This window comes from Anarrhichthys ocellatus, unplaced genomic scaffold (assembly GCF_004355925.1).
Source record: "Anarrhichthys ocellatus isolate YVR2014 unplaced genomic scaffold, GSC_Weel_1.0 scaffold27, whole genome shotgun sequence".
NCBI classification, from domain to species: domain Eukaryota; kingdom Metazoa; phylum Chordata; class Actinopteri; order Perciformes; family Anarhichadidae; genus Anarrhichthys; species Anarrhichthys ocellatus.
The window spans coordinates 1,955,444-1,977,899 of NW_022280057.1; the positions used below are offsets into that span (position 1 = coordinate 1,955,444).

General features: G+C 42.5%; 1 protein-coding gene across 5 annotated transcripts in view; it reads right to left on the bottom strand.

The window, feature by feature from the left end:
- Positions 1 to 2,108: 2,108 nt before the first annotated feature.
- The window catches only part of elf1 (E74-like ETS transcription factor 1), a 35,977-nt gene continuing 15,629 nt past the window's right edge, over positions 2,109 to 22,456 (bottom strand). For 2 of the 5 annotated variants that reach the window (XM_031862483.1, XM_031862481.1), the window contains exons 2-10: positions 10,781 to 11,092; positions 10,240 to 10,296; positions 6,909 to 7,083; positions 6,137 to 6,241; positions 5,847 to 6,008; positions 5,629 to 5,712; positions 4,756 to 4,948; positions 4,299 to 4,646; positions 2,109 to 3,133 (exon numbers count right to left, since the gene is read on the bottom strand). In XM_031862483.1, coding sequence (XP_031718343.1) covers positions 2,347 to 3,133; positions 4,299 to 4,646; positions 4,756 to 4,948; positions 5,629 to 5,712; positions 5,847 to 6,008; positions 6,137 to 6,241; positions 6,909 to 7,083; positions 10,240 to 10,296; positions 10,781 to 10,852 — 1,983 coding nt within the window. In that variant the 5' untranslated portion in view covers positions 10,853 to 11,092 and the 3' untranslated portion in view covers positions 2,109 to 2,346. Of the gene's footprint in view, positions 3,134 to 4,298; positions 4,647 to 4,755; positions 4,949 to 5,628; positions 5,713 to 5,846; positions 6,009 to 6,136; positions 6,242 to 6,908; positions 10,297 to 10,780; positions 11,093 to 19,277; positions 19,444 to 22,456 lie in introns of those variants that run through there. The other 3 variants (XM_031862482.1, XM_031862484.1, XM_031862480.1) reach the window with 3 other exon arrangements.

The following is a 22,456-nucleotide window of genomic DNA, read 5'->3' on the forward strand; positions in this document are numbered from 1 at the left end:
TCCCTCAAAGCTGCAGCAGCCCAGCAATAGTATTTTGAGGCAGAAATGCTTCATTTTCATTATCTCCACACTAACAATTAATTGTCATAGTAACCCCTTGCAAGCTATTTGTTTCCAAGTTTAATTTGGTTTTCCGTTTAATTTCTCAAAAATGTGACTACTCGTGCGACATCACTTTGCCTCCAACAAAAACAAGAAATAAAGAGGATATACAGTGTTGAAGATTTTAATTAGTACATTGACTTTTTCTTAAAAATCTACTCTATATTCAGCACAACTGAGGCAACTGACAACCCCAAGACAATAGAAGCAACAAAACATAAGCAGCAGACATACCTCAACATCTCACAGACAACAGTGCTTTTGGGAAAAGGCAGGGCAGATACGGAAATATATACACAACGGGAAAAAAAGAAGAAGCAGCAAATCCCCACTCAAAGACAGATTTCTATGCAAAAGTAACCCAGTGTAATTATTGATTGTCAAGAATTTGCATGTACTTCAACAATAAGTATACATTCAGAGTGTCTCTGCAGACCCAAAGCCCTTTGGCTGATGTGAGGTTGTAAAGCAGCGTTTAACTCCTGTATTTAGGTGCCAGTGCAGATGGAGGTCAGTATGTCTAAATGTCCTCAGTCTGCAGCTACAGTCCGGGTGGAAAAGACAACCAATTTAGCTGCGATCCCCGTCAGGACCAGGGGGCCAATCGGATGGCTGGCCTGAGAGGTCCTTTACAAAGTGGGACAGCAAATAAAGAAGGCACAGACGGGACTGACCCGAGAGCAGGAGAGGAAGAGGAAGAGGAGAGAAGAGGGAGGAGGAAGAGAAGAGAAGAAAGGAGAGGAGCTTTTAAAACAGCAATGGTACGTCTTTGTATCAAATCATTAAAGAAACTATGATTTCAAAGACATACTGATTGATACATTTGATACTTTATGCAGTACACAGAACATAATATTTTGGAATATGTCGTCCCTACTGCTTAACTGTTGACAAAGGTAAAGAGGTATGTCTGCTGACAAGAAGGAACCAAAGCACATTCAGTACATGTTTAAATCAGACACACAACAGAGGATATCTACAATAAGAGAATATAACAGGGGAATAATGATGCTGCACTGAGCACTCGAGTCCAAAACTCAAGAAAAATACCAAAGCTGATTATATGGAATGCTATACAAATGAAAAATGTTGGTCTTAAAAAAATACCAAATAAGCTTCCTGGTATTAACGTTCATATTCTTTGTATTTTCCCTCATGTTTACACATGTAAATTTTTTTATACAGAATTTAGAAATTCACAAAATAAATAAATTCACTATGGCCTTAAAATTGAATCTCAATTGTATATATATATATATATATATATATTCTATTTTATATAAACAAGATATCAATCTTGGAGCCCCTGAAGTTGAGGCTGATAAAATCTGTTTTATGCTGCGTATTCTTTCTCTCCTTTTGTGCCTCACTATTTTGCTGTGCCTCCAGTCTGCAGCTCTATACAAACAATTTTGATGTTGGACTGTCCTTGGTGGACAGAAAAATGCCCATTTCCGTAGTAGCACAGTGCTTTACGGCCAGGAGTAATAGAGGGTGAATGCATACCGTTTTTGTTTATATGAAAATAAATGAGTAATATTCTTAAAAGCCATTTAGTCCGTTTTTCATCTTTTTCCCCCAGACGTTTCCACGAAAGAGTCTTGAGCTGTTTGAACTTCCTGTAAGGCACTCTTCAATTAAACTCTGAGATGTGTTTGTTTTTTTCCCCCACCAGATTGGACGCCACGACACAGCGTCCAAACTTGTATGTGGTTTGTTTATAAAAACACACATGTCCTTTGCACGTTCTCAGAAGTCTGATTTCATTGCACCATGTGGCGTTCAGTCCCCAGTTTTGGTTTGTTGCGTTCTCCTCTTTAAACATAAAAGTCCGATGAGATGTAAGGTAAGAAAATTACTAACTGGCACATTTGGTGGACAGGGATCTCTGGTCTATCCAATGGCTGTTTCTCCTAGAGGGGGAGGTCGTTGTGCGCGTGTGAGTGTTATTCTGTGTATATGTAAATGTGTGTGTGTTGGGGTTAATGGACATGGAAAATGATCCCAAATCTGAAAACTGACTTCTTAGAAAAACTAAACACTACTCCCTTGATTTTAAAAATTAGGCACATGGTCACAAAATATGTGAGTAAACAATAAATCCTGAGGCTGAACTGACACCATTCTGTGAGATCCCTCGCTCTGATCTTTGATCAGATCACTGCGGTACGGAAAGAAAACATTCAGTCTGTGGTCAAAATGGATTCAATTGTTGTTTTTTGGTTCGGCTTGTATCCTTCAGCCCTAGGCCTCTGCAGGCTCTGTCTTTATCTGGATAAAGTTTGCAGGCATTTGGACAGACAGTGGCAGCTCTTGCAGGCCTTTGACTCCCTGCTCGGGCTGCAGGGACATCTCCCCACGCACTTCCAGCTCCTCCACAGGGGTCAGACCCTCACTGGGGCTGCTGCTCTGGGAGAAATGTCCATTAATTATAGTTTCACTCATTGCCTCGTAGCCGTGGCTTTGACTGGTATCAATGATCACAGTCCTATACTGCAGCTCTGCTTCCCCTATCTCAATCTCTTCTTCATCAAATGTATTTGCTGCCAGTGATGGATCACCGTTCACCATCGAATGGAAGTAGCTGGGGTCCAGCATCTCCTCTTTGACCTGCAGACCCATGAGGTCGCTGGATTTGAGCACCGTGGCAATTACAGTGCCGGGCTGCTGTGCCACCATGGTCTGCCCACTGGTTGTGTTGATGGTGACCAGTCGAGGGAAACTGCAGAGGTTGGAAGCGGTAGAACTAATGACTCCTGCAGGGGAAGTGCAACAGGAAGTGGTGGAGGAGCCAAGACTGGTGACCAGGAGGTGCTGAGGGAGGCCATCCTGCAGGTTGTTGGCTCCACCTGCTAGAGGGGCCGTCTGGATGGTGAGCACATCTTTACCACCTGCAGTGGTGGAGGGCATGGTGTGGAGAATAACCCGAGGGGGGGAGGAGTGGCACGAGTCCCCGTTGGCCAGAATAGTGGTCAGAGGAACAGAGTGGAGAGAGCCGGGAGAAGTCAGGACCATCGGAGCAGTCATGGCCCTGAAAAGACAAAATTAACTGAATATGCACTTCTGTTTTTTCATCTTCTCTGATGGAGCGCTTTGTAATTGAATATTCAGTTTGAATCTTTGCAAATATAGACAAGGATTATTCTTTAATGGAACACTATTGAGAAAGTTATCCAGTGCACAGCTCTGATCCTAAACAGCAGTACTAATGCCCTTATTAATATAACAAACGGCGTTGTCAGCTGCACTGCAGAAGTGATTATTCTCCTTGATTCCTAACTGCAGACAATGTTTAACAGCTTCAAAAGCAAGATGACTGATAAAACATTGTTTATACAAGCAGTATAAATACAAAAAAAAAATAGAACACCAAATCAACACCTCTCTCTGACATCAACAACAAATTAACTGCAGGGCTACAGGATTATAATACTGTGTACTGTGTCCCTCTACATCAAAGCAAACAGTTTATCGAAATTTCTGAAAAGCTGATAAGATTTCAAGTTAGAATTTAATTCCCTTTCAAGTTGCCACTAATAAAGGGCCGACATGGGTTCAGTCAGTCATATAATGTGAATTTCAAGGACAAGTAGTTTTGTCCATGTGTATAAGAACTGTATTCAAGTAATTTTGAGTGTGTCAGGGGTTCTCAAATTTGTGAATTTCCAAACCACCAAATGGAAGAGTTTTACACCTCAAACACTCCTCTGAAAAGACTTTTTACCATCAAAGCATCTGGTGGGTTTGGAATACATCCGGTCTCAAAACTCTGAGGTCCACACTGATTGTGATATTTGACAGATGCAAAAATCTGGAAACAATATATCAACTGATGTGAATTTTTCTTTACATAAATACATTGATGGGGCATCCCTTACAGGAATAGTTTGAGGGTTATTTGCTTTCTTGTGGAGATTGAGATAGGAAGGTTGTTACCACTCGTGTCATGTCTGCTCTTTAATGCCGGTGAGTTTATCTTAGCATAAAGACTAGAAACAGGACGAACCAGCTCGCCTGGCTCTATACAAAGGATAACTGAAATAAGCCTAGTAGCACCTCCAAAGCTCACTAATCAACACGTTATATATTGTGTGTTTAACATGTATCAGGTTACAGATACAAGTTATGCTAGGTTATATACCGGTTATGTGCTGAAACTATTTCTTTACTGGAAACAGCGACTGGCGATCTCCTACCTCATAGCTTGATCTTGGATTGCCAACCCGTTGGCCTGCAACATGTGGACAGAGTGAAGGAGCTGCTCAGTCTGTCCATTGGCTTCCTGGTACGGATATTCATCACTAGGCTCCTTCTTCATGTTCTTGGCTGAGACATGATGCTGACCATGAGCCCTCCCGTGCCCTTTGGACCCTCCACGGACCACGGGCCGCCCGTTGGTAGGTCTGTGATTCCCATAGCCGACATTGGCATCAGAACCTCCGTCTTCGTCCTCGATCACCACCAGATCTGTTGGCATCTCCTTAAACTGATAGACCAGCCGCTGCCCCTCCACTTTGGCCAGGATGCCTCTCTGATAGTAGTACCTGGAAGATGAAGTAGATAAGGAACATGAACATATCTGTGTCAGAGCTGAATGTGCATGATGACGAAGCTTTAGGTTTAGCGTGGTGCCCATTTGTAAGTTCCCCTTACCTGAGAGCTCTTCCCATGGTCTCATAGTTCATGTCAGGCTTGTTCTTGTGTTTGCCCCACAGCTTTGAAACAGCCTTGGAGTCCACTAGCTTAAAGATGCCTTTCTCCCGCTGTGTCCACTTGATGTATTTGGGACAAGTGTTCTTATCCTGCAGTAGAGCCAGAAGGAATTCCCACAGGTAGATTGTGTTGCCTGCAAATTGGAGGGGGGGGACTAAATTAAGTCATGTTTTCAACATTCAAGCACATCAGACATTCATAGTGGGGCCTTCGAGCTGTGCTATAGACATCCATAATGCATTTGGTAATTTAGAGTCATGCATAAAAATATTATATGGCAGCTAAAAGCTTGCAAGAGAAACTACTCTTTTGCAATCACCATTGTCGTGTCGGGTGTATGTGTGCATGTGTGCCTTGGAAGTGAACTAATTATACCAAGCCTGGGAGTAGATTACTCTAATTTGTAAGATGCTTTGGCCAGAAGTGGTTAAAAACAGAAACGCTCCCAGTAGCCACTTGAAGGGTGACAGGGTGATGTATATGTGTGCAGCTGAACCCGCCATCCCCAGCCCCCTCCTCTTTGTCACACTGTATGCTGCAATGAGGGTTCACATCGCGCAGCACCAGTGTGCTTCTATTGGTGGAGCATCAACCTGCCCCCCAGCCTGCAATCACTTCTGTTTCCCTGCGAAACACAACACTCCGAGATCCCCTCATCCATTAACTCGCCCAGATTCAACCCAGCCGGACTGCAGGGGTTGAGGCCTGCTGTTTGCACACTCCACAGGAGGAAACAAAGCGTACACAAGAGGAGGGGAGACCTTGATTTTTATTGGCTCATTACAGGGAAGCGGACAAGTTAGCGAGGCTTACCTTTACCCTCTTTGCTCTTCTTCCTGAGTGGCAGGTTAGGGGTGGTGATAGGAGAGCAGGGACGCACCGCTCGCGGCTTCCGCACTATGATTCAAATTGAGGGGTTGTGTGTTATGAGGTGAGAGGTTGCAGTGAAATCATCCAATTACCTACAACACTGAATTTTTAGTACAAGAGATAATTCCTGGGTTGTAAAAAAAAGAGGACCACAGTGTTACCTTTGGTTTTTTTCTGAGGTTTTAAGGGACACTTTTGGGGTATCTCATCCATTGATGAAGTGTCCTCGTCTAGGGACATGTCAAGGGCACCATTATCCATCTGGTCAGGCCTCAGGGGGGCGTATGTCAAGTCTGACTCCAACAGAGTGCCGTAGGTGTGAACTATACATCAACAAGCGATACAAAAACACAGAAAAAAACATGAATAGAACCTTTAGAACTCATCTCATGCTCAAAATATGATCGATGTCTGATCAAATTTGAAATGTACAATATGAAATGTAACTTACTCATACGCTTCTCGTCCAAAATGTTGTTTGGAGACTCCATGTTAAGAAGAGCTGCTGCAGCTTCATTTGTCTCCATGCTGTCCTCTGGGTCAGAGACTGTTGTTTCTGTCCAGCAGACAAATTCATCATTATGAAATCCATGTGGGTACCTACTGTGTATAATGTATGACTGATACAGCTGAATGGCTAGTTTGTAACATCAAGACCAGTTCCACTTGTACCGAGGGAAGTTTGTACACTCAAGACATTGTTGTTGCTAGGTAAGTAAAGAATTAGGAAATAGGGATAAAAAGGTCTTGAGCAGGTACAGCCTGAAAAGTCTTTTAAACGGCTACTCTGTATTTTACAGGTCCGTAACTCCAAAATAATTTTCAAGAAGTTTTCAAGAGAGAATAATTTAATGTTTGACATATTTTAAAGAAAAGAGGATGTCTTTTTAAAATAATAAATTCTTTGACTATTTATTATTGGAGAGGTTGTTGTATTGTATCCTTGCATATCAACAAATTTAATATTTTTGAATATTCAGTTGACTACTGAGCACTGACTAAAGACTCTCTAGGTTATGCTAATGATTAAACAAGAAGAATTAATTGGACGTGTACCAATTGAACGCCGTCTATATTTTCCTGGTGATTAGTATCAAATTACATATTGCTTGGAAATGATGGACTTGTAATGTAAAGCAATACATACAGTAGATGGTGAGATTGTATGTGCACCTAACATAGCACAGTTCCCTTTAAATGACAGTAAAGTCAAATATTTTTACCTGAGAGGACGACCCCTCCGACCAAGATGGAGGGCTCCTCCACGACATGGAGCGTGGTGTCCACCATGATGCCGTTGGTCACCTCGTCGGACTCCAGGCCTGAGTAGACCTGCAGCAGATCGGCTGCAGGCACTTGCTCAACAATCACAGCTGGAAACACTGACGGGTCGTCCAGCTGAACAGAGAGAGGACACAAACATACAGAGAAAGGTATGAGACATTGTAACACAGGAGCTAACACAGGGAGGCAGGGGACTGACGGTCTTTGCACATACCTAAATGCAATAAAAACACCATTAATTCCTCCACTACACATCATAAATGCAATATAAAAACCCCAGATGACATCACATTAATGTTATCACCAGGTTTGGTCCCTCATCTTTATTGCCTTGTAAAATATTGAATATTCGTACTCGATTTCAGCTAATGTGGAGGCACATAGCATGGAGGAGAGCTCATATCTGTGGTGTTGCAGCGGTCCATAGGGACCCACTGAAGAAGACAGGAACCAGCTGTTTGATTTGGCCTACTTCTCCTGAGAAGTTAATCTTATGCTCAGAAATTATATAAACCCAATTGAATGTTAATGGATCAATCGTGAGTTGCAGGCGAGCACCCCCTTCATCATGTCCTAAACGTGCTTTGGGAATTCTAACCTCGCCGTCTCATTTCAGGCATGGCTCAGCCTGATGCAGGAAGGAGCCGAGGGATGAGGCGAATTACTGGAGCTTGGGCCAAACCGTTGAAACAACCGAGGAGCCCAACATACTTGAGAGTTCCTCAAACACAGACTGAGTCAGGAGTGCTCACTAGGTGCATGGTTTGTGTCAATGGGGAGAGACATGGGGACTAATTGAGTCCTTTGAATGTGTCCATCATGTGGTCCTTTAAAACTCAGATTTTTATGTTTTTCTAGTAGCCTTAAGTGACAGCTGTTCATTTGTTTATTTCAAAGAGCATCAAAAACATGAGCAAAACATGAACAACATGAGAGGCAGAGCTGATTGAGAAAGCATCAAACAAAATTATACTTTTCTATGTCATGGCTTTAGTTGTAAATGAAAAGGTCACCTCAGGTTCCATGATGAAAAGAAACTCAGAGTCACTACCAGCAGATGGCAGCAGACTGCATTTTTTAAATGTACTGAAATAATGACAGCATCAAGAAGCTACTGAACTTATTTAGCTCTTAGGTGCATTCTCGGTCCACTGAAACAGATACAATTTTGATTAAATGTTCATCTTAACAGATTTCTTTCGGCTCACCAGAGAGAAGAGAAATGCATATTTTCTGAAGTTAAAGGATAAGTCAAATGTAGTCAAATATGTTTCCAAACAAAACATTAATATATGCATAATCGGACAAACACCTGCTGAGTGCCACCTGTAGTCAGGGTGCAACTTACAATGCTGCTCAACAATGAACAAGCTGAATCAACAAGAATATTTGCACTGTTGTCTGGACTCAGGAAGACGTATAAGAAAACTCTTACATTTCATTTACACTCAACAGAAAAGCAGTTATAGATACATGTGTGTGTTATGGGGTGATTTTACCCAGATCAATTAAGAACACATTTTTACGATCATGACCTAAATAAAGAAGTAACCTACTAGACGAAAAGGTGCAGCAGGACATGAATAAAGGCTTATCTGTCTCTTTGCACAAGTGTCCATTGTTGGTTTGGACCTCTGGGGCATACCAGGTGTCTGGGCTTTGAGCCGTGGGGGTGGGAAGAGGAGTCCATGGATGCACTCCCATTTTGGCTACACTTTAACCAGGAAACTAACAGATCGACTCATTATTTGGACATGGTGTTAAGAGGTTAGGCCTCCGGGGTAGGACCAAGAGTAGCTACCAGAGGATTGTTTCTTCGTAATCTGATACACTGTACATAATTTTAGGTGACTGTGAGCCTAGAACAAGATGGCTCCACAAGACGTCTGTCATAATTTTGAAGATCAACAACAAACAGCTAAAAAACATCTCAGCAGCAACACCTCAAGGGGCTAATAAAACCCCAGAGTTTTGCTTTGACTACAGTCAATGTCTCACTGACATGCACTGAATGTTTCCCATTAATCTGAGTCGGTGGTAGACATATTATCAGATAGCTAGACAGTGAGGCTACCACGTCTCCTCGTCTGGGCTTAAATGATTTTTGCTGTCCTTGAGTGAGAGTCAAGCATGTGAGTGAGTGTAGACAAAGGCATTTTGAATATTGGTCTACTGAGCTCCTGAAACAGCAGCACCCCCCGTCAAACGCAGAAAGTCCCACAGTTTGCTGACAGGGCACTAATCGTCTGAAGCTGCCGTCTCTGCTTTTGTTTTGATGCGATCTGGGATCCGTTTTTGCGAGGAACACCATCAAACTCGTCTTGTATTGACATGTAAACCAAGTGTTGATTTGAAAATGCATGTTGCAATGTGAAAGATAATCACTATGAACGAGAGAGAATGTTTTTTGAAGGTTTAAATTAGCGATAAGGTGGGTCTTTCAGGAGAAGTGGCACCCAACATGTAACACAGCATGACAAAAAAATATATAACACATCATAAAGGTTTTTACTGCATCTTCCTCTTTGCTGACTTGAATAGTTTTTCTAGTAGGGAAACAGGAGAGATAAGAATCGGGCCGATTTGCATTTCTGAGTTCCCCTTTCTGCCTTTGAAAGCAACAGCATCTGCGCAAGCTGTTCCCTTCACAACCCATTCTCTTCTGCTTTACCTGCCCAGCCACAATGATTCCAACTGTCTGTACACTTTCAATATCCTCATTATCACAATATCTGACGCATGAGAGATACTACCATGTTGTTGTTTCTATAGCTTAAAAATTAAGACATCTTTAATTTGAATTCAAATCAAGAGAACACGTTTTATTATGGCTACCTGTTGTTGTGCTGGAAAAGTCACAAAGCTAAGTATCACCCTTACATGATACAACTCAGGCAGCTACTTATTGACTTAAAATCCAATATAGCACGGCTAATCATTACAGAATACGCTATTATTTCACCGAGCTCTAACGGCTTGGTCACTGCATGTTGTGTGTGGATACGTTTTGGGGGTAATTCCAGGACTTGGTAAATAGGGGCATAATGCTTACATAACAGGCAGAATGGGTGCAGCACAGAACAAAACTGTAGCGCTGGAACAATACAAGACCTTTGAGTTGAATTATCCCATCCCTTCCAAGCAGCCTTGTAACTGGTCCGTCAGGTTAGGCCTGAACTGGTGCTATTCAGGGATCCAGTGACAACTCGTCACTCTAGATGCACACATACACATATCAGTACAGAGAAACACACATACATCCACACTTACAATCAATCCTCCTCCACAGGATTCAGACACGGTTGTGGGGATGAGATAACTGCAAACCTGACCGGGCAACGAAAAGACACATAGGCACAGGTTCATATAGCATGCACACACAGCAACCTTTGTGCCACAAACACATTCATGGCCAAGCCCCAACCTTTCCCTCCCACGCACCCTAACCTTGCTGCAGGTTTTTCAATCTTTCCATTTCTGTGCTCCCAGCAGCCCACACTCCTCTTCCCAGACCTCCTCCATCCTCCCCTCGGCCTGCCTCTCGTTCCCCAACATGTTATTACAGTAAAAGATCACAGGCTCTGAGCCGCAGCTAATCCTACCCCAGTGACCAATGCTGTTACGTTTTGTCTGTCCTTCTATGAAAAATCTTACACCTATCAACAAGATCTGGTGGAAAAGATGGATGGTCAAACACTGGTCCAACGGTCTTTTGATTGAATAAAAAGTAGTCAAGCCCAGCTATGCATAAAAGCAACAAACAATTGGGTTAAACACGTTTTAAATCTGTTTTCTCCAGTGCGATACGTACCTGATTGATTTCGTCCATCCCGTTGCTGGCAAATTCAAATACCAGTTCACTGGGCTGTACTGCAGTCGTCATGGTCAGTTCAGAGGGCAGGGAGCAGCCTGAATTATCCTGGCTACGACCACTCCTGGCTCCCGAGACTCAGCTTCACCTCACAAAATGGCTGCCCTCTTGTCCTCCTGTTCTCTAATCTGGGCGGTTAGCTCTCCGGGAGAGAAACCACGAGTTTCAGAAGAGTGCTGTGGCCCAGGTGGAAGCAGCCTCGTCCCTCTCTGACACGGAGGCTGGGTCCCGCTGTGCCTGGAGCATCTACACCTGGCAGAGAGAGAGGATAAGAGACAGGGGCTAAGGTCAGGAGACATATTAGATCAGTTTAATTTCACTGAGAGGCAAGAGAGGCAGGGAGGAGCAGGGACAGTCGTGCAGGAGGGCTTGTGCGAGAGCGGATAAAAAACCCAGTGTTTTTGAGACCTAAAAACGCATCATTCAACTATCAACAGACCCACATAGTTTCAGGCAGGGTGAAGTTATCTGTAGTTCTGAAAGATGAAAAAAAAGCCACAAGTCTCAGCAGAGAAATCAGATCACTGTCTTATTCCCGCCTCGCTGCCTGACAAGCCCTCTTATAAACTCACAAAGCGAGTCAAGACCAAGCAGAAAAGTCACCTGTGATTGCCTCCAAAAACAGGTTTCAGGCTTCATGACAATTCAATTGTATTTCTGCAAACAGCTCGTACAGTTACTTTTACTTCTCTTAAATCAAATATCAGAGATGGGACACCAAGATATTTCAAAGTTAAGCCTCGTTCAGTTTAGGCTCTGTGGCTTAAGAGTTGGAACCATTATGGATGTTACTAAAGCGATCTTCTAAATGATGATCACAATATCCCAGAGCAGAAGGTGACATCTTCAAATAGCTTATTTTGTCCGACCAACAATCAAAACTCCAAAAATGTTAAATTTACTATCATTTAAGACCAGGAAAAGCAGCAAATTCTCACACTAGAGAACCTGGAAGCATCAAACGTTTGACACTTTTGCATGAAAAATAACTTTTACCTCAAACATCACGATAGTTGTCAATTCATTTTCTTTTTATCGGCAAATCGATTCATTTTCTGAGCTCCAAAACAAGCACAACAACACAACTTATAGTCAGGAGGATCTCAGTGCACGGCTCATTCTGATTTCATCACACACACCTCTCCTTTCATAGCTGTGTCCGTCCATGAAGTGAAGACACCCCTCGGCACACCCCCGTGACCAAGAGACTCAGGGGGCTGATTTTATGATCACATGAGAGGGTCTGAAACGAACCCTCCCTCCACATAGAAACAGAAGAGAGATGACCCGTCTGATGATGCTCTGGAAGCCCCTCTGTGCTGAACCTCGGGGAGTTACTATGATCACAGTCAGCGGGGGAGGGAAACTCCAAGTCACGTTCCTTGTCAGTGTGTGTGTGTCTGTTGAGGTGTGTCCAAACAACCCAATACCTAAAGCCATGTTTTAGGGCTGAAGGACGGGAGGGGCTGAAGAATAAACGGACACCCAAGGGCCACAAACCCCCCCTCCTCAATCCCAGAGACCAAAGAGCTGGTAGCAGTAGAAAAGTAAGAGATGGCAGTGTTTAGTACACACCCTCAACACACACACACACACACACACACACCATCCCTGCTTTTTCCACTGCTGCAGGGTGGAGCTCATTTGCTTTGAAATGCCTGTGTGACTGGCGAAGTTGCGTACCAGGCCCAATTGTATTTTGAAGCTTTGAAAGGGGGGGGGGGGGGGCAGTAACAGGAGAGGAGGTGATAAAAGTGGACTGAACTTCTGTGCAGCTTGTGGAGCAAAGGGGCCAAACACATTTTACGATTTAGTTTATCTTCCTGCTAAGCATCCGGACAGAATAGTAATATGTGGCCGTGGTCTGGAAAGCATCGTTTTGGGAGCTAGAAGAGAGAGAGACGAGGAAACTAAATCTTTTTGAAGGCTAGTGTTTCATTCCTGTCAGTCCCTCTTGCTGTCTCTGCTGGGCAGTGTCCATGCCCACCTCTGCCAAAGCTGGACGCTGCCGCCATCTGTCAGGAGCTCTTCAGTGCCCTGGACTTCTTGGCATGTTTGCGCCGGGAGAGTGTGACACGCCATTACCAGACTCAAGCAGAAAAAGAGGGGATGTATCGCACAAGGCTTCCAAATGGAGGAAGATGTATAAATCGTGTAAAAACAATAAAAATAAAGTGAGAAAACATTGTTGGACACCTGGTGACTGCAATTATAATTTCAGATGCCCTCATCTGCCCTCTGTGAAGACCAAGACACCCCATGTGGGACGAGGTAGAAGTGCAGCGGTCAATATCTTATGGGATAACTCGCTGCCTTCTCCCACATCCGAGAAGCTGAAACAACCGCGCCCCTCTGTAACAGAGTAATCTCAGTTCCTCTTTTGTCGTCGTCACGATGTATGTATTCATACTATTATTTATCAGACTGTGTCACTGCTGTGTGTATTTTCTATATCCCTCCTGTCAGTTCCTCATTGATCTCAATGGCCCAGTTGGCACATGCTAACAGCAGACAGGGATACAAGAGAGCTAGCCATTAGTCAGACACAGCCTGCACATTATCCCTGAGCACATGACAACAGCTGCCTTGTCCCAGCACAGGGGCAGAGTTGTAAGTGAACTTACTACGTCATGAAGAGGAGAAGAGGAGGAGAACAGCGGAGGGAGGGATGTTAGTCAATGCATAATAGTCCGCAGAGCAAATAGACTGCATGTGACTCACTATGGGTGGGGCCTTCTTTTGACAGACTTGAGTATTTTAGTGTGGTTTCCAGGCGGGGCATCCTGGTGACCCAGAGATCTACTGCATGAAATGTGTAACAGTGGTGTCCTGGGCTTGAAATCCAACCAAACACATATGCTGCATGTCATCCCTCCCTCTCTCTCCTTATAATTCCCATTGCTTTCCGCTGATAAAAACCTAATTGACAACTATCTCAATAAATTGTTTCAAAAGAGCATTACTTGAATCTTGGCCAATTGGGAGCAGCTGAAGAAGCTGTAAACACAATATTGATGTATTATCACCTCATGAAGTTATGGTGAACGTGTTAGCACACATCCAGCAGACACGGAGCAGCATAAGCCTTCATTTGAAGTCATGTTTTTAGTCTCTCATTTTGGCTCTGTTTGGTCTCCACCAACACCTTAAGCCTAGCCATGCTTTATATCTGGATCTGTTGGGGAGCGTGAACACGTGCCAACAAAAACATTGACGAAAAAGACAACGCTACGCCAGTGTCACTTCTCACGTAAGTTTTTGTGACAGAGAGGCTATAAACTCAAACAGATACATTTCGTGGAAAGTTTTAGAAGTTTATTCTTCAGTTCTTAGTTACAACGCTGCAGGTCTTGCTCTATCTCTCTGTCACACACACAACTAATTAGTCGCGTCATGACCGCTAAGACCCAATCACGTAGCGAACGCGGGTGTCTACGTCATTGTTTTTCCAAACGTATGCGTTTACGTCGTCCACACTAGGAGGTAACCCCAGAGTTTTAAAAACGTATCCGTCCTCGAGAGTGTTTTTGGCCTAGTGTGGATGCTCAGTGCAAACATAGCAAAAGAAATGCGTTTTAAAATGGAAACGTAGTAATGTGGACATGGCCTAAGATGTCTAGTAAGAACAGTACAGCGATCTGACGATTTAGAAAGTCATGCAGTGTGAATTTGGCTTCAAAGGAATTATGTCTCTTTAGCTGCTAAATTCCCCAATATGTTCACCAGCTCTTTGCTAACTGTGTCTGTCATCTGTAGCAGAACCGGTAGCACTAATGTTTTTGCTGAAAACAGCAGTCTGCAGTGTCTGAAATCAATTCCGTAGAGAACCAAAACAATGAGCTGTGTGCTAAAAAAAATGCTCCAAAAAGCTGAAGTGAACTGCAGAGTTGGTGATAATTCTCTCTGGTTTGGTCTCTTTCACATCACACTTAGTCATTTAATCGATTGTTAATACAAATATGCAGCTTTACAGAATTTATCAAACAAAAATCTCAAAACCGCTTGTGCAATGTAAGGATTTCTTCTATGTCGAAACAATAAACATTCAACTGTTTTCTTTATAATGAAATAAACAAATGTTGGAAGCCCTAAAGATAATCACTAATATGGATAGTTGATAGTATGGCTCCATCGTGGCCCTTCTCTGTGACCATGGTGATGTTATTTTTTTTTGTCAATCTCCTCTCATCTGGCGATTACAACTGTCTGTTTGGCAGCCTGGTGCGCAGCAGACTGAGGAGTATGAAGCAAACACTGGCCTACACCACCCTACAGCATGGTGACTGCCAGTCGCAATAACAACCAATTAGAGTCAGGATTCATGAACAAATGGAGCATTCCCAGAAGGCCCTACTTCCCCCGCTTTAGGCTCTTCAGCTGAGCTCATTGTTGACCATGAAAGGAGGTAATTTAAGCCAAGCCAATTGAATGACTATGCAATGACTCACTCTGCATGTGGTGAGTGCAAACATTGTGAGATGCGAGAAAAGAACCAGGACAAACTTTACTTATCAGCCATTTTCAGCTCAGGTTACAAATATGCAGATTTGTTCAGGTGCTCAGCAGCGTACTGGGGTGGCTGCGATACGGCGGTCACAGGACTTAAAGATGTCAGCGAGCGGGTGGTATTCCTGGTATTTGAAATCTCTTTTCCACACAGGTGTATGACAGAAGCAGTGATTTTGCCCCTTCATCATGCAGTACTTTGAGACAGAGACAGAGTCCTGCAAAGGTTCAGTTTTCCAAACTCAGCTGTGCCGAGAAACAACGGTGTGCAAGATGGCAGAAAATGAGTGGGCTTACCACTACCATGTCATTGAATGGTTGTCAGCACAGACATGCTGTTTTTGCAGGATCCTGTGCTTTCCTGTAAAGGAAATGACTCAGTGATATGAGGCTGGAGCTCATTCCTGGAGCCCTGTGATAGTCCATATGGGCATCAGGGGAGATTTCTGGACAGCAGTTCCCTTTAGGGAATGTTTTGGTACAGATGTCAGTAAACTGAGCACCAGTATGGAACAATAGCACTTTTAGCGCCAAGGAAAATGACTCAAACACAACTCTGGTGAAGTAAAACCACTGCTCAGTTCAGTGAAAGAAAGGAATGACAACGTATCTATATTAATCTATACTACTTTACAAGATAACAAAAAAATGTGTTGATCGAATGATACCAGGATCAGGTCATAGTGTAGGAAAAGTATTTGCTAATTCAAGAAGTTCTTCTAGTAAGTAGACAGTAATTAAAGAGTTGCATCAATGGCAGACACTGCTGCTACAGCACTATGTCAGCACCATAAAAACAGTTGTGTACAGTATTTACAGTGCATTCTACATTTTACGTACCACCCAGCGTTGCACAATACAGCATGTCTCACCATGTCTCGAACTCCACCATATTGCGCTGAATAAAGGAGTGCTTTCACTGCAATCCGGAGAACACACCATGCGTGTGCCGATAAAATGGCAGAGACGGGCACAGAGGCAGGCACAGACACCGGCTAGCTTGCAGCTGCAGAACACAAGGCATCAGAAAACACGAACGAGGGGGCACTGCGTCCGAGCCAGCACTCACTGTGTCTGTCTTAAAGTAGAAGACATTTGGCTCTGCCGTGCCAGGGTCAGATGAAGACTGAGAGAAAAACGTCACCTCGAGCACAGGCTTTCAGATGGAGAATGGAATTTAATCTCATCTCCTGTGAACCTTGTACTTTTCCACTCAGGCTCTAGGAGAAGGACCCATGGCAGTTGTTTGTGCCAACTAATGCACAATTAGTTATCACATTTGGCATTTTTGAAAGATTAGACATTAGCTTCATCAGGATAACATGGTTTGGAGAACAGGAATAAAAGCTCAGTAATGTCCCCCAGTGACACATGTTCAGAAATGTCTCCAAAGAGCTCTTCTTTTTTGGTCATTTTTCATTTAGATATGAAATATAGATATAATGAGTAGAGAAATGTCACCTGCGTTACATGCTGTTCTCTGTCATATATACGTATAGTCTTCTAAGATAAGATGTTTTAGAACTGGATAGAAAAAAACACCCACAAACTGACCTGTGATTCTTGCACTCACAGGAACAGCATCACTGAGAAGTGGGTTTCTGCTGCTTCCTGTCTGTTAAACCACACAAGAAAATGTCTTCCTCTGTGTAAGAGCGGAAAGTTCTCAACTCCCCCTCCTTCCTTCTCAAACAACATGATATTACTCTGATAGATATGAGGCTTGTGACATAGGTAGCATTTCCAAAATGAATAATATAGTTACCAGAGTTATCTCCAGGAGTGACGTAAAAGATAGAAATTATTTTGACGATCATATCTGCAAATGTGAAACCATTAGAAGTTTTCACACTTCACATTTTCTAGCCTACTACACACAGGTTGGTTTAATGACAACAGGGCTCTCAAAGCCACGCCTGCCATTTGCAGACATCTCTTCCTCACAAGGCACACAAACACAGACAGCATTACTCACGCCATACCCATCCACACACACACACACACACACACACACACACACACACACACACACAAACTGCAGTGTGTGCAACTAGAGCATCCCGCAAACTTTTTACGAGCCACTGAGAATAACCACCCTAAAGCACGTAAAAGTCGTTCATTAACAATGTATAAAAAATTCCATCTGTTGAACTTATGCTCCTGGTTGGTATGTACAAACAAACCTGGATATGTATCATGCAAATCCTTCAAAACTGCATATGCCATTAATTTCCATCCTGACTGCTGTCTTACCAGCTGAATACAAAACTAGCTTTTGCCACAGAGAAGCATGTTTCAATTTAACAGATGCAGCCCATTTGTCAAACCCCCTCCCCCCACCCCCCCCCCCAGCGGCCTATTTCTATTATGTGGCAACAGGCCACATGTCACACATTGAAGTTGTGAAAACAGGACAGGAAATTGCAGCAAAGTTTCAGAAAAGACATTTGCACCCTCAAACATCACAGTGTGATGCGCTGCTGTAATGTCCACAAGGCTGTAAGACTTTATTAGAGCATCTGGACATTATTTGTACAATGCGGGGTAACACATGGTGCATCTTTTCAAAATAACCTGCTAAAGTCTGAAGTCTGATCTTCTAGTTAATATGATCTACTATGTATAATCTACCACCCGAGATGCTTTACATTTTAAAAAATGCAACAGCAAGGGCAGGCTAGAAATGAGAATCCTGACACTACCCTTTGCTAATAAAAAAGGAAATTACCTCTAGGAACCCAACCCTATTCATAGTTCTATCCAAAATGACAACACCTTTTCCAAAAAGCCCCAAACAAGATGCGCAAATTGCATATTATAACAAACAAAGACACAACAATATGTAATCGAATGCGATTTATTTTAGTTTGCAGGTTTATCTGCTATATTATGAAGTATTCTTCTGCAGGCCACAGTCAAAGCTGGTACAAGACAGAATCTATTGTTTCTTATGGATCTATTTATTTTATATGTGGTCATATTACAACCTGCTTTTGAATGGACACTTCTTGTCATGCATGTGGACAAGCAGCAATTACATCTTGACACTGTCCATGTGTCTCTTTTATTAAATCATACAGCATACGCTGTTTCTGGCTCAAGAAGATAGAAAGGAAAATGTCAATCTATTAAGTGAAACCAATATGAACCTAGAAGCAGTTTCCCTCCCTACAGCCTCTCTTGTGTCTCAGCTCAATCCCGTTATTTCAAAATCACGATTCCATGTACAAAACACAAAAGGTATATAGAATAGGATAAAAATCATGCAAGTCTGTGCGTGTGTCAGTTGCCTCACACTGCCCCGCTGAATCCTTTCTTGCAGACATATTTGAAATGCTTCTTCCAGACTCTGCTGATGTTTTGGCTGTTGTGTGGGAGCAATTTGAAGCATGACTAGACTAGAAAAGCTACATTCTCCCTTTTTATACAGTAAGCAAGCCTCCCACTGCATTAGACATGTACAGGATGCTGGAGCATAGAATAAACTCTCTGTAAAAGAAAAAAAAAAGACAAAATATAACTATACAAACTCTCCAAAGACATATTAACCAATGCTAAATTCAAATCCTGAAGTGTTTCTAAAAACAGTGCTACTGTGCTGCATAATGTTCCTGCCTCGCCACACGCCCATCCCCGATGTGTTTACATTCATACCAATACCAACATGTCACAGCACAGGTATACTGGCAGCAGCAACAGCAAGAGAGGACATCAAATACCAGCAGCAGCGTACTCTCAACCAAGCCTGAATAAAAACAAGGACGACTTTCCTGTTTCTTTCTTGAACTATACACCACAGAGCCAATTTTACCCTTGATACCAGTCATCCGATTATGTAACTTCCCACAACAGCTAATTTTCCCGAAGGGAGAAATTTCAGGTTGGAGCTTTTGTTCGCTGTGAACTTTGCCAAAATTCTTTGCACACCAACCTTGCAGCATACGTGTTCAGATGGAGCACTGAAATCTCAGGGCTCCAGGTCTGAGTCAAGGCTGAGAACAGGGGACCCAGCTGTTGCAGAGGAGGCTGCATACCAAACAGGTCTGGACACAAGCAGGCTGAAGTGTCCACCCATAGTCAGGCATGCAGCATTACGCCTAGAGAGGGAATAAAATCAACCAGAGATGAAATAATATCATTTTTCTCTGTCGTGTCATGCACTTTGGAGTCACGCTCTTCTTAAAATGATAGTTCAACATTTTGCGAATTATGCTTATTTGCTTTTTAGATGAGAAAAACTATGTCACACTCACATCAGTAGAGCAAATATGTAGATAGAGCCAGCAGCCGGTTAGCCTAGCTTAGCATAAATACTGGAAACAGGGGTCAAAAGTTAGATAGTTAACCCCATCCCCCCCTGTAAAACTGAAGCTTGTGGATTTTACATTTAGTTTATTTGTCAAAAGTAAACCCACACGTTTAACATATAAACATAACGTATTATCTACTGAGCTTCAAAAGATGTCGGGAGGTGGAATTTGTTTCTTGTTCGACAGAGCCTAGGCTAGCTGTTTCCCTTGATTTAAGTTGTTATGCTAAGCTGAGCTAACCGGCTGCGGTATCAATCTTCTCAACTAACTCTGCAAGAAAGCAAATAAGTGTTTTTCCAAATAAATGTAATTATTTTTTTAAATCCACTATCAATTCTATCGGCCTACAATATTTCACACTTCATTCATTTCTAGTATGTATGATAATAAGTCCTTTGTGGGAAAGGTTAAAACACTATGAAAGATGCTAATTTGCAGTTTGGCAAAGCCTTTTTCAAGATCCCTGCAGATCAAGCTTCAGTTTAGCAGCTAATAACGACTAAATCAACTCTTCTCATCTGATCCCTTGTAAAGCTTCACAGATAGGACCACTCGCACTGAGACAGCTTAGCCCCTTCAAGAGAGCTTATCTGATTTCACACCATTGGATACTAGGTTAGTGTGGTATTAGGTATAGCTGGCCAATGTCTCTAGTCTTGAAGCCGGTAGAAGTCTGCCAGATTCCTGGATCTCAGGACAGAAGTGCTGAGTCATGATGTCAAGTGCGTACTTCAAATGGGGACAAAAACTGTTAAGTCATGTGACTGAACTAACAAGCCTAAACTACAACTGATGAGGTCATGATGAATGTTCGGATTGCATGGTTTAGGTATTACATCATAACTTGCGCCACAGTCAGTTGATCTTGACATGTTTTGTGTAACTATGCTCTACTAATAATGTAAAAGTTAACAGTACTAATCCCAATCATTTTCATTTAGATCATTTATTTCAGCTGAAACCATCAATCAAAGGTTAATTTCACCTCTTTGGAGAAGTATTTGAGCCTGTGCAGGAAGCAGAAGGACAGTCTGGTCAATATTGGAGAAGGCTTTATGAAATACACTCGTTTATGATAGTCGGGAGGTGGGGTGGGTGCAGGAGATGAGGACAATAAACTACCTGGGTACAGCGACAGACGTGCTCAATCTGGTCCTATAAGAAAATATTTACATGGTTTTATTGTTTAATCATATTAAGGATCTGTAATAATTAAATGTTGGAAGTAGAAGAAGATAAGAGTTTAATATAAATAACTCTAAATCTATTGCTTTTTCAGGAGGGTACATCCATTATTAATGACTTATGTACGTGGGAACCTTTGCATTAATACTACTTTGAATAAAGAGGCCTGACAATCAGTCTCCCGAGGGGCTGGGGTTATGTTGTTCTAATGAGAATCACAATGCAAAAACTCAAAGGTAAACAAGGAGTGGCTGTTGCTTAGAAACAAGCAGAGGGAGAGGGCTAGTAAAGTACGCTCAGTGGTACAAGAAAGAGAGAGACGGTGGGCCTCATTCAGCTCAAGGCCCGTAGTGTTTGCAAGGGAGCACAGTGAAGACAAAGCCTGACGAGCATTAACAGACAACTGAATGGATGTTCAAAGTGTTGTGTAGTAAACTGCTCTAACTGGATGAATCAAAAGAAATCAATTGGAAGATGCTGGTATTTCATCACCAATAGCACTATTGCAAAGTTACAGCTATAGCTGTTGTCCAAGAAACATGATGTCAGATACTTTTAACAAAGCTAATATGATGTGAATGGAGCGACACTAATGACCAGCGCTCATGACAGTCAAGAAAGAATAGTTTAACATTTTGGGAAGTACGCCTTTTCACTTTCATGCCGAGAACTGGATGAGAGCGATCGATAACACTCTCTTGTCTGTACAGTGGATAAGAAGCCAGAGCCAGGAGACCGTTAGCTTAGCATAAAGAGTGGGAACAGATGGAAACAGCTAGCGGGGCTGATTCCAGAGGTAACAAATCTGTCCGGCACATCTAATTCCCTTAAATCAACATGTAATATCTTTTTGTAATCTGTACCTGGCCAAAAAGTTGTATGGCAAATCACTGTAAAATCACATTGTTTTTTTTATGAATTAACCAAACAAGATATTAGATGTTGCTTTAATAAACTTTGGATGCAGTGGTGGGCAAATTGTGTTGCTTTTAGACATGGTCCCACTGGCTGTTTCCCCCTTTTTACATTCGTCATGCTAAGCTAAGCTAATCAGCTTCTGGCAGTAGCTTTATATTTAACGGACAGATGTGAGAGTGGTGTCAATTTTGTCATACAAATCTCCGCAAGAAAGCAAAAAAACATATTTCCCAAAAAATAAAACAACAGAAAAAACAGAGAGAGAAAAGTGAAACGTTTCTCAGCTATTAAGCAAAAAAAAAAAAAAAAAAAGGATCTGCTTGATGGGTAGATTTCTGAAGAAATGAAAATGTCACTCTAGAGTTACTATCCTGTCATTTCTGCCAGCAGCTCTGTATGTGTGTTTGCACCGACATGTTTTGTGGCGTTTATCTGTCAAGCCTGTGGTTCAGCCCCTTATTTTTACTCGCATCGTGTTCGCCAAACCAACCGCATGACAAGACAAATTTTCACAGAAAGGGCATCTTCGTGCCTGTAAATGTGGCTCTTTGAGGCTCAATTTAAGCTAAATGAAATGCCTGAGCTTCTGCAACAAGCATTTCATTTCTGGTCATTGAGCCTTTCATGAACACGCAGGCAAAGTTGATGAAAGAGGAAAAAAAAGACATTCAAACAGTATGGAAGCAAAGCATCTTGG